The sequence below is a fragment of the Electrophorus electricus genome, chromosome 17, assembly GCF_041902795.1.
Source record: "Electrophorus electricus isolate QZ-2024a chromosome 17, ASM4190279v1, whole genome shotgun sequence".
Taxonomy (NCBI): domain Eukaryota; kingdom Metazoa; phylum Chordata; class Actinopteri; order Gymnotiformes; family Gymnotidae; genus Electrophorus; species Electrophorus electricus.
In genome coordinates, this window is record NC_137513.1 from 2,778,515 (window position 1) to 2,794,466 (window position 15,952).

General features: G+C 43.3%; 1 protein-coding gene across 2 annotated transcripts; it reads left to right on the forward strand.

Moving 5' to 3' along the window:
• Positions 1-103: 103 nt before the first annotated feature.
• On the forward strand, positions 104-3,906 carry ankk1 (ankyrin repeat and kinase domain containing 1). Of its 2 annotated transcripts, XM_081700198.1 has the most exons (7): positions 104-242; positions 415-535; positions 650-699; positions 840-995; positions 1,573-1,691; positions 1,860-1,890; positions 1,991-3,906. In XM_081700198.1, exons 2-7 carry the CDS (start codon positions 429-431, stop codon positions 3,298-3,300), a joined length of 1,773 nt encoding a protein of 590 aa, XP_081556324.1. In that variant the 5' UTR covers positions 104-242; positions 415-428; the 3' UTR covers positions 3,301-3,906. The 2 variants fall into 2 exon arrangements, with proteins under 2 accessions (XP_081556324.1, XP_081556325.1); XM_081700199.1 differs by lacking the exon at positions 104-242 and having other exon boundaries at positions 447-535; positions 1,633-1,659.
• Positions 3,907-15,952: the final 12,046 nt, after the last annotated feature.

Genomic DNA, 15,952 nt, shown 5'->3' on the forward strand with positions numbered 1-15,952 from the left:
TGAAGTACTTGGTATCAATCTATGGGCTTTGCAAAGACCCACCTGCAGTCGTGATGGAGTACATGAATAGAGGCTCTCTGAACAACCTTCTCCCGACTCATGTTCTGACATGGCCTAAGAAGTTTCAGATGGTCCATGAGGTGACAAGGGGCATGGACTTCCTCCACAGCATGAAGCCCCATCTCCTTCATCTGAACCTGAAGCCAGCCAACATCCTTCTTGATGATCGTCTCCATGTTAAGGTGCTACACTTGATGTGGGTTTTGTTTACTGAGTTTGCATGCCTTAGACCAATTAAACAGACTGAAGACAGAGATGAGCTATAGAAACAAAAGTAAAACAAAATGGTTCAGACAGTAACTTTGTTCTTCTGCTTCTGTAAGTTATCTGATTTTGGGTTAATTACATGGGAAGAAACGTCAGGAAAGATGACATTCATCGAGCATTTGGCAGCTCGTGGAAACATTAGCTATATTCCACCAGAAGCCTTCACCCAGAACCCTGAACCTCCCACGGCCAAGTACGATGTTTACAGGTGAGCATTTGCAACGTTAATTGGCCACACCATCTTAGAGTCCACAGAACTAACTGTATCTAAAGGTGGACAGACCCCTCTCATTAAAGACAGTTTCCTCCATTATAACGACAGCTTCTCCATTGTGATGTGGGAGATTTTAACCCAGAACCGACCATACCAAGGTATGTTTACGTCCTCATTACTCTCTTAACACCATATGACGTCGCTGATAAGAATATGCTTTTATTCACACGTTATGAGGTGCTGTTTTCACTGTCCTTAGTTACCTGTAAGTACAACACCCTTCTGCTCTTTGACACAGGAGTGAATATGACAGAAATACTGATCAGGGTGACATCTGGCAAAAGGCCTGGTGTCGAGAAGATCCCGGATGACAAGCCTCCAGAGTGTGAGGAAATGCTGGCTATTATGCAACAGTGTTGGCACCAGGAGTCCAGCCAAAGGCCTGCCTTCAGTGGTAAGACATTCACTCTATAGGGAGTAAAGATTAGGTAGCTATGGAAACAAACCAAACAAATCTGGTCTTCTGAGGACCGTGCCCATGGGGCGTCTTGATTATATCTTTTAATTGGATTCATCAAAGAATTAAGTTTTGACTGAATAGGTCACCTTTAGTAAAGAATCAAATTAGGTTTCAATAAATTTAAATATTTGATTTACCAGCTGTACTAATGACCACAAGTCATTGTCATTTGCATTCATGCTTTAAAGTGGTTTAATAAGATCTTATTTCTATGCAGTATTATATAATGACATGAATGCGGCATAAAATTGGGCATAAAATGACTATATAATTAGCATGGTTATTTCCCTACGTGTTTATTGCCTATGTTACGCACCTTTTGATTAAGACACTCCATCACCACACCTGCTTAGAGGGGTTGATGAATGTGGGTTGGGAGTCAGTAGAAACAGGGTTGGACTTCAACTCCAGGGTTTTCCAGGGAAAAACAACTGGGCACATTGGCACTGGCTGTTACTGAGCTCTGTGCAAAACACCGTTCAGTAGCACCAAACTCGCTGCTGCTTCACAGACATGGTGTGGAAGATCGAAGCCCTGAGTGATGTACTGAAACTTCCAGACATGATTTCAGGCAGAGAAACAAAGAAGTCTCTCCGATGTAAGCCACCTTTGCCTGCCTTGTCGAGGGGGGTGAGTGTTCATTTGCAGCACACTGTCAGCAGTTGAGTTGAGTATTTGAACTCCATTTCAACATTTCTTTTGTGTTTCCTTCTGGGCCTTTGTCTGAATACATGTTTCAGAATTTGTCCTCTTTTAATTGTATTATATAAATTCATCCTGTAACTTTTGCTCTTTCAGGACTCAGAAGATATGCCGAATGAGAAGTCAGGTTCGTTTTTGAAATATAATATGTATTATTGACAACAAAAAATGTAGGATGTAAAATTGTTGGTGTGCAATCTGCAGATGGCATTCTCTCTTGTTTACAGAAGGTTCGAGTCCTAGTATTTACTCTTACCTGAAACGGAAGGATTTCGAAACCTTCAAGCACGTTGTAACTAAAGAGCACGTGTCGATGGTCTTCAAGGACAACAACTCCCTCCTGCACCATACCGCTGCCAGCGGTGACGCTGAAAGTGTAAGGACCGTGTTGGACCTGGGTGCCTCGGTCAACTGCCAGAGCAGCAAAGGATACTCGCCTCTCATCATCGCCACGCTGCAGAAGTCCCACGACATCTGTGCCCTCCTGATTGAGCGTGGCGCTGCCATCAACCACGGTGACAAGGACCTCTGGACGGCGCTACATTTTGCCGCGCAGGGCGGCGATGACCGCGCCGTCCGTCTGCTGCTGGACGCTGGCGCGAGCGCCGATGTCAAGGACAAGGACAGTTGGACGCCCCTTCACTTGGCATCTCAGAACGGCTACGAGGGTGTGGTGCGTCTCCTGCTCCCGCGCTTGGAGGCCGTGGACAAGCAGGAGGCATGTGATGGGAGGACGCCGCTGCAAGTGGCCTGCATGTACGGTCACCTGCGCATCGCCAAGCTACTGCTGGCCAGGGGCGCCTACGCGAACGCGGCGGACAGTGGCCAAGCCACTGCGCTGCACCTGGCGGCCGGCGAGGGCCACTTCCGGTTGGTGCGTCTGCTGCTGTCGAGTGGGGCGTGTACCAACTGCGTGGATGGGTGTGGCTACTCTGCTCTGCACCTGGCCGCTCGCCGCGGCTGCACCGGCATCTGTAGGCTACTGCTGAGCCGCGGCGAGGATCCTGACATCCAGACGCACCAGGGCTGGACGCCCATGCACCTGGCCGCGCTCAAGGGCCACCACGACACAGTGCTGCTGCTGGAGGAACGTGGGGGGATGTTGGACGCCCGTGGTGAGAATGGGTGGACGCCGCTGCACCTGGCCTGCCACCACGGGCGGGAGGAGGCGGCAGCCGTGCTGCTCACCGCTGGCGCAGACCCCAACCTGGCCGAGAACAGCGGCTGGACGGCCCTCCACCTGGCCTGCCACAATGGCACATTCCCTACCGTGCTGCGCCTCATCTCCCACCAGGCTGACGTCAACGCCCAGAACGACAGTCAGAACACGCCTCTGCACCTAGCTGCACATGCCGGCAATGCTCCCGTGGTCAAAGCCCTGCTGATGAATCACACCAACAGGGACAGAGTAAACTCCAAAGGTCTCACAGCCCTTGCCATAGCTCAGCAGTGCCAACACGAGGAGATCGTGCAGTTACTGAACATCTCAGACATAGCTGAGCGAGACATCACAAAAGCAGCACATAATGACAGATAAATGCATTAGGATGGAAGACGCATTGATTTCTTATATTGATTCTTTTCCTCTGCATATCCTGCCTTAGCTGTCGCTATTCAGATTTATTCTTCTCGTGTTGTTAATATATTTTTAATCGATCAAGCACCGGGGGATTTGACGTGATGTCTCACTGAACGGAATGAAAAGCCACTTCCAGACCATGGGAGCCAGTAGGGATTCATCTCCCCAGAGCGGGAGAGCGGCACCTCCGCCGAGCTCCAAACGTAAGCGGCCACGTTGTGCCTTCAGAGCTGCGTGAGTCACCCCTGCTAGGAACCAGTGTCTTACTGAGCCAAGGAAAATAATCTCATTGCAAAGGAATGAAGTCTGTCTTTGCAATTCCAGTGCCTCCAGGCACTTCCACGGCCGAGTGCGCGGGACTGGACTACCAGCATTCTTCCCGTTCCTCTGCAAGTTCATCCTGCTCACTGCCGTCTGTTGGCTTTTGTCTGTATATCCTCCCGGTGCATGAGCTGTGTAAACAGTATTTATTTATAATAAGTACATATCAGTGTATAGCTATAAAACATAATATCATACCAAAAATACTCCATTAAACATATAGTACTGTAGTACTACACATACTGTAAATGTGTAGACTATCATGTATGCTATTTTTCTCCAGCTTAATACATTTTTCTACCTCACTAGTGCTACATCTTACTAATGTAGAGTACAATAAAGATGGATTCACTTCATGAGTTTGGGTTATCGTAGTCTACTGCATTAGCGTGAATAGTCATAGCAAACATACCACGTTATTAGAGTTAGTTTTTTCTCCTGTGGTGTTTGTGTGAACATACAAGTTTAAAACCGTATAAAACTAATCACTTATAAAAATCAGGAATCTAGAAATGCATATTGGATAATTGTCTGTGCACTACATGAGAAATAGTGGCCTGGACCCATTGCTGTTTCATTAGGTGCAGCACTCTAAGGTGGTGGCCACTGTGTTCATCAGTGAAAGATCAGCTGTATGCCACTGCTGTGTGGAGAGAGTCCGGGGTCTGCTTCATGGAGAGGACAGGCAGGAGCACCGCTTAAGAGCGTGTTAGAGTGAATTCAAAGTTGTACTGTTTGATCAATGGTTTAAAAGCGAAAATGTTGGTTTCCTATAAAAAAATAAATAAAATAAAAGATATCATCCCTTTAAGGTGCACATGCAGAGATTGTTTTGCATGGTTTATCATAAAATAATGTTTCGGTTGATTTACAGTACAATGGTTCAGTGTTTTTTAAACCCTTACCCTTCACCTTTCCCCTAAAGAAATACACAAAGCCTAGTGGAAGAATCTGGAAACAAAGGACTTTTGTGCATCTCTGCTGTAGCAGTGTTAAACAATTGCTCGGAGTGATAAAACCCTGAGCTGTCGGATGGCATTTGGCTCAGAGATGTCTGCAGACATTCCTACACATCACTGCTACATACACCACCATAAAAAAAGCCTCGACTACTGCTGGGCAGGGAAGGAGCACAGAAAATAAAGTTCATTGGCTTCTGTTCATCAATTTTCGATACTTTGGATCTAACTAAAGTGCAAATGGGACAAAGAAATCTTAATTTACTCATTCATCTTCTAAACCGCTTAATCCTACTCAGGGTTGTGGTGGGCCAGAGTCTGTCCCAGCAGTAAGTGGCTCAAGGCTGCGATCAGCCCTGTACAGGGTGACAGTCCATCACAGAAGGACACCAGTAAATTAAAGATGACAAAACAGCAACAAAAAATAGAAAAGTCAGGAACAGGAGAATAAAAATGTTTTAAATAAGTTACTAGAAAAGTCTCAAAGGGGAGACGGTTCCCAAGTGTGGAAACTCAGACAGCAGCTACTCTTTCAGTTTTACCTGGTTCTGAGGACCATGGTCAGAAGATCCGAGATGTCATTATTACTAGAGCACAGCAATTTATGAAGACATTCAGGATCTTCACCATATAAAGCCTGGTACCAGCAATTTTAAAAACGTACATTAAAATATACTGGTAACCCATGAAGGCAGGTCAGCATCACGGTAATGTTCTCTGCATTGGGTTTTTTATGAAGATGAGTGGCGTCACTCCAGAGGTACTGAAGTCAAGCCAGGGTTTATAATGTAAACAAAGAATTGCAATAGTCTAGATATGATAACACAGACGAAGAATGTCTTCTCCTGAAGAGTCCATTTATGGATGAGATTAACATTTTATAAATAGAGAAAGCAGGACTGAAATAGCTTCTTGGTAATCACAAAATTCAGTTAAGAATCAAAACCACAAGCTGGTTCCCTTTTGGGCATAAAACCTTCCTTTTAAGGTTTGACATTATATACCAGAGGAATGAGCAATTCCACAGAAACAAGCATTTTCCTTGAGCTCTGAGGGACGATTACATTTATAGCATTTAGCCCACGCTTTTATCCAAAGCAGTTATGACTGAAAACATCCTGAGCAATTGAGGGTTGAGGGTCTTGCTCAGGGGGTCAACAATGGCAACTTGGCAGTGGTGGAGCTAGAACTGGCAACCTATTTAATTATTGTTACTCTTTACTATTACATTAACTATTCCTATCAAGTTAGCTATTAACTATTAAATTGATTACTTGTAATGCTCAATTATATTATTATTATTATTATTATTATTATTATTATTATTATTATTATTATTATTATTATTATTAACGGGGAAACCTTCCCAAAAGGACTAAATAGTGTTAGAATGACACATGGTTAACATGAAGTAACCAGAGAGACAATAAATTTCTCTATATCTGAAGCAAATTGATCACTTGTCATGCAAAACTGTTCACTCACAGCTGACGATAAAGCAAATAGTTTAATAACATTACAGACCAGGCAAAACACACCCAAAAGGGCAAATCCAATACAGAGTGGAGGTGCAGGCACAGGAGACAGCACAGGAGCAAGCAGGCAAAACTCAGTCGAACTAAACACAGAAAATGGTCAAAACACGGATAAGCAAAAAGGCAAACTCAGCACTCGGTATGCTCTATGACAGATTCAATACTTACAATACAGAAGGAGTACACCTGTGAGCAGCGTATAAATAGATATTGTAATGAAGCACAGGTGAAGCAAATCAATATTCTTGGAATGAGGATCTCCCCAGAGGATTCTGGGAAGTGTAGTGTGTGGTGGCTCTGGAGGGCTGCATGACAAGCATGCATGCTCAAATTTAAGGGAGTACTTTTCCTAGCTATTCTAATTTCTGTGACGAGAAAAAAAAAAAAAAAAAAAAAAAAAAAAAAAACCCACAACAACAGGTAAAAGATTGACAAAGTTTAAAAATAAAGCAACTGGAAGAATACAAAAATAATGTAAAATGTATAAAGATGTATAAAATAAAAACATCAGCATACACAGTCACCAAGATGAAATAGGGAATGTATGAAAAATTAGTGGAAAGGAAAAAAACCCAAACCAGAGAGTAGGACTAGTTTACAGACAGTGACTAAACTCTTCCTAATGTCAAAGTATCAGGACTAAACACCACAGGGAGGAAAAAGCAGAGAAAGCATCTTCTATTTCTGCTTAGTATTGTGATGGCCTGCTTGAAAACTTTGAGATTCTGGGTACTGCAGAAACAGACCTTTTGTGCACTTAATCCAGATTGTTGGAGGGAGTGTGTCATCTCTTGACGAGCATTCACTTACCTGTGCTTTAGCTGAGAAACTGGAACCATAAGTTCAACCCTCAATTGTTGACTGCTGTCCAGCAGGCCTTCAGTGCTTAGTTCTTCCTTGAAAGTTGAGATATTATGATTTATAGGGGTGTGAAGGTGGGCAGTGGGCACATCCCTGTCACACCTAGTCCTTCATGTTGATTGATTACTACCACCGTGTTGATTGATTCTCCATGTTGATTGGTTGATTGACTCCCATCTCACCCCCTCACAGGGCTGTTCTTTGATAACTGCACAAAGTTTCATCTTACGTTCTTATCATGTAACAGGTGTATCACATAATTTTCTAAATCATCTCATTGCTTCATGAAGGATTTTACATTTCTTTCAAGAGGAAACATGGTTTATCTTCAATTTTTCATATACAATTAAGGGAAAAAAAGTATTACACTTTCATACAACACATCATTACACAAGCAACATATGATGTCACAGACTGTTAGGAATGCGTTGTGAAATTTCCATTTCAGTGTTGTTAAAGGAATTGTTTTTCTTATGAAAGTGTTTTTCTTCACTGAATCCCCTGAGTCTGCTGAGTGCACATACACAGTCTGTACCTGTCCACCAAGTCAAGCAAGGTCACGTACACTCTGTAGCTCTCTAAGTGCTATCCTGTCCAGACCATTTGTTTTATGGCTCTTTGTGCCTTGGGCTGTTGGTATGTCTCCGGAAAGCAACCTTTCCTACCGTTTTCCTTAATCTGCAAGGCCATGCCTATGGGTGTCCATGGATACAAGTCATTGCTCCCTAAAAATATATTATAATTTGAAGATATTAGGAAAAATCCATGAACAGTTTGTATAGGTACATGTAGCTAGCATAAGCACATGAAAAAACAAAACACAATTTTTATTTTCTTATTTAAAAAATACATATTTGTAAAATCTGACAAAAAAAGAGACTCAAGAGGTTATATATTAGCAATATGAATTACATTCAAATAATTTAGAATATATTAAAGAGTAATTATGAATTACTGACCCATGACTAGTAAGTGTGACACTGAAACCTTTCATAAGCCCATGCCATAGAGTTTTCTCTATAGCACAGGCAGAGGTCCATGAAAGATCAGCATGGGCATTTACTATGAGGAACACAATGGAAATGTGCTGTTGTATAGAGAGTGTATTGTTAGGACATTCTTGCCAAAAACAAATGGGTGCCCCCATGACACACTACCATCTACACACACGTGTGCATGACACACTACCATCTACACACACGTGTGCATGACACACTACCATCTACACACACGTACATGACACACTACCATTTACGAATACGTGTACATGACACACTACCATCTACACACACGTGTACATGACACACTACCATCTACACACACGTACATGACACACTACCATCTACACACACGTGTACATGACACACTACCATTTACGCACACGTGTACATGACACACTACCATCTACACACACGTGTACATGACACACTACCATCTACACATACGTGTACATGACACACTACCATTTACACATACGTGTACATGACACACTACCATCTACACACACGTGTACATGACACACTACCATCTACACACACGTGTACATGACACACTACCATCTACACACACGTACATGACACACTACCATCTACACATACGTGTACATGACACACTATCATCTACACACACGTGTACATAACACACTACCATCTACACTTATATGTACATGACACACTATCATCTACACACACGTGTACATAACACACTACCATCTACACATACATGTAATATTTTTTGTAATAATCCATAATGTTCCCACAGCTCTAAATGTAGATGATACAGGTTATGTTATATAGCATCACAATATATACTATCAGTTATTTCAGACCATATTTATGCCACAGTAGAACTGTTGGTGAGATGACTCTATAAGGCTTATTCTCTCAGATTGTACTGATATGTTTGTACAATAGGTCCTTTACTCCAAGAATAGTCTAAAATATCAAGAGAATGTACAAATTCCATGAGGAATTTCAGTGATAAGATACAATATACTAAAACAATGAGTTCAGTTAATCTTATCTATGAATACATAAAACAATATAACTGAACAGTCGATAACTAATGCAGTTACAATGTTTGTAAACTCTGCATATTGATGTAGGCCAATTTCTGATCTGTGAAGTCATGTTCCTGTATCCCCCCCACTGCTGTGCACATCTGTGGACTCTCACAGACTGATAAAATCTCAATGGTCACTTTGGCCCTGCCCCTCCACTAATGGTCAGTTGTTATTTGGGACTGTAAATCACTGTCCTACCGCCAGCTGTGTTTCACATCAGCTGAGAATGTGTCGCTTGTGTCTGGTCTGTAGGTTGGGAAGTTAGTTGCAGATAAACCTGGAACAGAACTGATTCAATAGGACCTGTGAATGCCTCCCCTTTGGACTCAACAACTCAGGATTTCAGGATCCACTTATAGCAGGGATCCATTTGGCTGTTCCATGAGTAGATTATTCAGTGTCACCAGGTCAGCATCTGCAATATCACCAGAGATGAAACTCATAAGGCTTTAATTTATGATAGCCTCTCTGTCAAGGATTGTAAGAAATACCTCTTCAGGTACCTGCATGTGCTGTGGTATAGAGTGCAGATTTGACTGACAGTACTTTCCCCCATTCTTCCAAAGTTTGGGGCAGTGGGATGGTTGAAATGAAATTGATTCTCTTGCCTCCACTCCCTTTCTCCTAGATGAGATGCGTCCCTTGTTTTGATCACAGTTCTGTTGGGGTACATAATTGAGCTATAAACATCCTCGGTGTAATAAAAAGGAGTCAGCATCCTGGTATGCACTTGAAGAAACCTTGTGGTCTTCTGTCTGTCAACAGGAAAATGGCTCAGTAGCAGATTAGAACACCAGTTGTAACACACCTGGGATGCGAACGCAGTGTACCACACCTCAATCCAAGACGGGAAATAGGGACTTGTGGTAACTAAAGTCAGCTTCACCTGGCCTAGACTAGCAGGGCTAGGTCCAAGAGGAAAAGCCCCAAAGTGCCCAACTCTGGATGTGAACCTGGGTTAGGAGGGTTGGAAGACTAGTGTGCAGCTAAATGACCTTTCAGCCCATCACAAGGAAAAGGCTGGGTCTGGCACTTGTGAGAAGGCACAGAAAAACTACGGAGATAAATAAACTTGTGGGGGTTTTTTTGTTGTTTTTTTTCAAAAACATGCATACATTGACTTCTTTGTCATTTCTTTATCACACTTATGCTAAACACCGTAGAGAACTGAGAACAGGGGGCAACTTAGCATAAAGCTTGAGAAAAGATGATCAAAGGCTTTAAATAGGCCCCAGTCACAGGTGGGGCAAGCAAGTTTTGGTGCATGTAAGATACCCCAGAAGCTCTTTCTTTACACCTCATCACATTTGTTTAGTCCCCCATTCTTGGCAGGTACATCACCTTTAGAAAAAACACAGGAGCTGGTGAGGTCTTCCCATCCAGCCCTTAATGGATGTCAAGCCCCAAAAACTCATGGGGTCTGATCAGCCCCACTTCATTACACGCAGAGACCTTGTAAGACTTGATTTGCTGGGTTGGCTGGGTTCTAAAACAACAACTGTTTACAGAGCCTGCAAAAGCCAGAAGAAGCCAAATGACGGGTGGATACACTTTGAGGGAGCTTCTGGCCTCAAATGAATTTGAGCTGCACCTATGAGCCTGTAATGTCCCAAGTGTCCTAAGCCACTTACCCCAGGTGGCACAATCTGAAAATCTGAAGCCATTGTCTATGATACTCTAACCCTGGGGAATATGTGAATGATTCTCTAGGGTTCTTCTTGCCCTATACCTCTTGAGCTAAGATTCTCATTAGACACTTTTGGCGCAGTGTGCTTGGGATGACCCAAACCTCCCCTCAGACCGTCTGTAGTTGTGGCACAGTTGGGAGGCAGAGGTCTTATTTCATTGCTGAGAGCTTACCTGTCATCTGATATCGATCAGAATAAGTCTCAGAATAAGGCTATGGGGTCATGGTATACACTGAATGAGGACGTTTGATAAGGGCAGGTCTTCTTGTCCTTCATCTTGGCACAGGTAACTTCCTCCTATACTATTCCTCACCTGGAGCTCTGTGGGGTTTTAGTGGCAGCTCGATTAGCCAGAGTACTCTACATTTACATTTACAACATTTAGTAGATGCTCTTATCAAGAGGGACTTACAAAGTGTTGTGCCATCTGCTCATAGAATGTATCCTGGCCAGTACAGTAGGTTAGAGTCAAATTGAATTATTGTCATAGGATATGGCTAGATTCCATAGTCAATGCTGATATCTAGAATGAAATTCAAAATGAGAACAAGTATGATACCGAACTCAAAGCTCTGGCATCATGACGTGTAATGAAGTCAGTCTGAGAGATCATGCAGGGTGGTTGATGAATCATCTGGTGTTGGAACTCAGAGTTCTCACTCTGTTATGGAAAGCGCTTATAGATAAACTTAGAGATGGTATGTTTAGGACCAGGGTAAGTTTGTTCTGACATTAAAAGCAGTTTGTAGGTTGAATGTGCTAAAGTAAGGTATGTGTTCTCCCTTAGATACTGCAGGAGCCAAACATGCTGCTCAGCTCTGGGGTCTGGTGGCTGGTGTGTAGGAGGTGTTAATCAACCAGGTTCCAGAGCATAAATAGTATGCATTAACCAGGTGCCTGAGCATAAATAGAGTTAATTGACCAGGTGTGAGCATATATAGTGTTAATTGACCAGGTGTGAACATAAACAGTGTTAATTGACCAGGTGTGAGCATATACAGTGAAGGTAGCAGATGGATGAGGAAAATCTGACAGCAGACTATCTGCACTAATAGCAAACATGTGAACATTTTCCCACTATCAAAGCTATTTATGATGGTGAAAGCATGTGGATAATAGATAAAACTTTTTGTGCAGAATGATTGACTTCAATTGATACCAGCTCTTTGTACAGAGTGGCACAATGTCATTCGAGGCTAGTTACATCTGTAGTTACAGAGGCTAACTTTTTAGTCTGCAATACTTCACACCATCTTGGAAAAACTCCCATTGTATAATATTAGATGCAATATGTAAAATTGCATTTCGAAAGCTTTACAGACAGATTTATGATACATTATAAAATAGAAGCTTCACTGATGTGTGGACAAATGAATTGGTGGTGCTCTAACGATATTTGGAAGGTTTAAGGGAGAGAGATGGTGGAACAACTTAAAAAGAAAATTGCATTTCACAGTTTTCATTGATCTCTCACAAGAAGATATTGCTCTCACAAATCATCCCTTCTTAGACGAAGGACACAGCCAAGTCTGTATGAAGTCTAGTGTTTATAGACTTTCTAGTGTGTAGAAACCTGAGCCTGTATAATGTGAAACATCTGAGCCACACCACAATTAAGCAATAAGTGCCTCTATTAAACACTTAAGTTCCTCTTCTTATTGAGCCTTCTTTTTTAATCCAGTGTTGTGTGGAAATCTTCTTTTCACTTGGTAATAACAAGACAGCCTATAAATCGGTGGTTATTCTTGCTTTGTAGGGCACAAAGGTAGAGAGATGCTGTAAATCACTGCTATTTCCTTGAACGATTCACCAGCAGGCTAGACGACGTGCTTCTATTTGTAATGCATGACAGTAGTAGGTTTGCTAAATGAATAAATCCCTTGCAGTTGGGTAGGGCGGGCCATGGGGCACAGTCTGAAGGGGGGAGGAGTGGCCTTATTAACACATTAGGGAAACAAACACAACATCTGTCACAAGCTCAGCTGGTGCAGCCTAATTGCTTATATAGTTGGCCTTGAAGGGGGTTGAGCCTCAACAAACAACATGACTGCAGCCATCGCACTGTGGGAGCTCCTCCCGCTTCCTGCCTGTCACTCTACATTTCACTTCAAGCTGAGGCCCACCCCAGGGGCTCTGCCCCCTAATGTAAGAAGTCATACTGTTCTCTGCGGGGAACCAAACAGCCAAACCAATCTCCAATGCCCTCCCTCTCAAAGGCATGCTTAGCCTCACCTTGGTGCTTAGCCTCACCTTGGTGCTTAGCCTCACCTTGTAGCCTACCTACATGCACAAGCAAAATAATAACAATTTGGCAGCACGGTGGTGTCTCAGCACTAGGGTCTTGGGTTTGAGTCCCTACCTGGGAGTTTCCATGTTCTCCCTGAGTCTGTGTGGGTTTCCTCCCATAGTCCAAAAACATGGAAGTTAGTTTGATTGCATACTCTAAATTGTCCTGTATTAATGAATAATAATAATAATTGTTAGGAAGCGAGTGCCGTCTTCATGTAAAAAATGTCTTGAACGGCTAAGACAAACTGTATTTTTGTTTTCGATAACAGATTCCAGGACTGTCGCAGAGAAAATGTATTGTCTCAGAGTGACTATTTCAGTGATTCCTATCAGGATATGAGGACAGTTTAGCAAAAGTGTTCTCATGATAAATCAGCTACAGCAGCTCAGTGACAGGTTTTCTTTCAACTTTGAGGAGGACATCACTCACACCACCCAACCTCACACATTATATGAGTAGTGTGAGGGGGCATGACTCACACCACCCAACCTCACACATTATATGAGTAGTGTGAGGGGGCATCACTCACACCACCCAACCTCACACATTATATGAGTAGTGTGAGGGGGCATGACTCACACCACCCAACCTCACACATTATATGAGTAGTGTGAGGGGACATCACTCACACCACCCAACCTCACACATTATATGAGTAGTGTGAGGGGGCATCACTCACACCACCCAACCTCACACATTATATGAGTAGTGTGAGGGGGCATGACTCACACCACCCAACCTCACACATTATATGAGTAGTGTGAGGGGACATCACTCACACCACCCAACCTCACACATTATATGATTAGTGTGAGGGGACATCACTCACACCACCCAACCTCACACATTATATGAGTAGTGTGAGGGGACATCACTCACACCACCCAACCTCACACATTATATGAGTAGTGTGAGGGGGCATGACTCACACCACCCAACCTCACACATTATATGAGTAGTGTGAGGGGGCATCACTCACACCACCCAACCTCACACATTATATGAGTAGTGTGAGGGGGCATGACTCACACCACCCAACCTCACACATTATATGAGTAGTGTGAGGGGACATCACTCACACCACCCAACCTCACACATTATATGAGTAGTGTGAGGGGACATCACTCACACCACCCAACCTCACACATTATATGAGTAGTGTGAGGGGGCATGACTCACACCACCCAACCTCACACATTATATGAGTAGTGTGAGGGGACATCACTCACACCACCCAACCTCACACATTATATGATTAGTGTGAGGGGACATCACTCACACCACCCAACCTCACACATTATATGAGTAGTGTGAGGGGACATCACTCACACCACCCAACCTCACACATTATATGAGTAGTGTGAGGGGGCATCACTCACACCACCCAACCTCACACATTATATGAGTAGTGTGAGGGGGCATCACTCACACCACCCAACCTCACACATTATATGAGTAGTGTGAGGGGACATCACTCACACCACCCAACCTCACACATTATATGAGTAGTGTGAGGGGACATGACTCACACCACCCAACCTCACACATTATATGAGTAGTGTGAGGGGACATCACTCACACCACCCAACCGCACACATTATATGAGTAGTGTGAGGGGGCATGACTCACACCACCCAACCTCACACATTATATGAGTAGTGTGAGGGGACATCACTCACACCACCCAACCGCACACATTATATGAGTAGTGTGAGCGGACATCACTCACACCACCCAACCTCACACATTATATGAGTAGTGTGAGGGGGCATGACTCACACCACCCAACCTCACACATTATATGAGTAGTGTGAGGGGGCATCACTCGCACCACCCAACCTCACACATTATATGAGTAGTGTGAGGGGGCATCACTCGCACCACCCAACCTCACACATTATATGAGTAGTGTGAGGGGACATCACTCGCACCACCCAACCTCACACATTATATGAGTAGTGTGAGGGGACATCACACACCACCCAACCTCACACATTATATGAGTAGTGTGAGGGGACATGACTCACACCACCCAACCTCACACATTATATGAGTAGTGTGAGGGGACATCACTCACACCACCCAACCTCACACATTATATGAGTAGCGTGAGCAGGAATTAATAGGGAGGAACCATGTTACCCGTCTCCCCCCAGAACAACGGCTATGCAGAAATTTTGTCTCTGTCTCCTCATGTTCTCGACCTTTTGCTCCGACTGCTGCTGACGGAGATTGCTGGACATTGATGTTGCTGTGCACCTGTACTTGTCCATGACTCCAGTAGATTACAACTGTAGCTCCTCTTACTGCAGTTTTCTGCTTGACTGACTTCTTACAGTTGCTTTTAAACAGGAACTTTTAGAATTTGGAGTGCCGTAAATTAAATAGTGTCTCTTCATCTGGCGTTCATTTTTTTTTTTTTTTTTGCTGTCGAGTGTTTCAGTTGTGCAGGCAAAGCCACAATTTAGTCAGCAATATTTAAGACATCAGTTTATCAGTCTGACATGTCTCACTGTCAGGTAAGGGCAGTGTGTGGTGTTCTCCCCTTCACGCTAGACTGGCTGGACTCTGGTGAGGATATTTCGGTGGACCATGGCCTTGCACTACATACTCATTTATCTACATGCTAATTAGCTACATGCTAATTTATTATAATGAGCTGCTTCTCAGAATTAAAAAATTCTACTCAAACACAGCCCATGATGCGCCATGAATGTTGTAGTAGTAAAATAACATATTTCAGTTCATGAGAATCTTTCATCGTACCTTTCAGTCATTCAATGATAATGAAGTATGTAACAATGCCTCCCTTTTCAGAATCAAGTCTCCGTGTTGCAGTGCAGAGGTAAAATGCCTTTTGCACAAAACTTTCCTTCCTTCATGTGGAAGAACTG

Coding starts and splice junctions, on each gene's coding strand:
- ankk1 (XM_081700198.1), top strand. CDS start 429: ATGACATTCATCGAGCATTTGGCAGCTCGTGGAAACATTAGCTATATT. Junction 996..1,572: donor CCAAAGGCCTGCCTTCAGTG/GTAAGACATTCA, acceptor GCTGCTTCACAG/ACATGGTGTGGAAGATCGAA. Junction 1,891..1,990: donor TATGCCGAATGAGAAGTCAG/GTTCGTTTTTGA, acceptor TCTTGTTTACAG/AAGGTTCGAGTCCTAGTATT.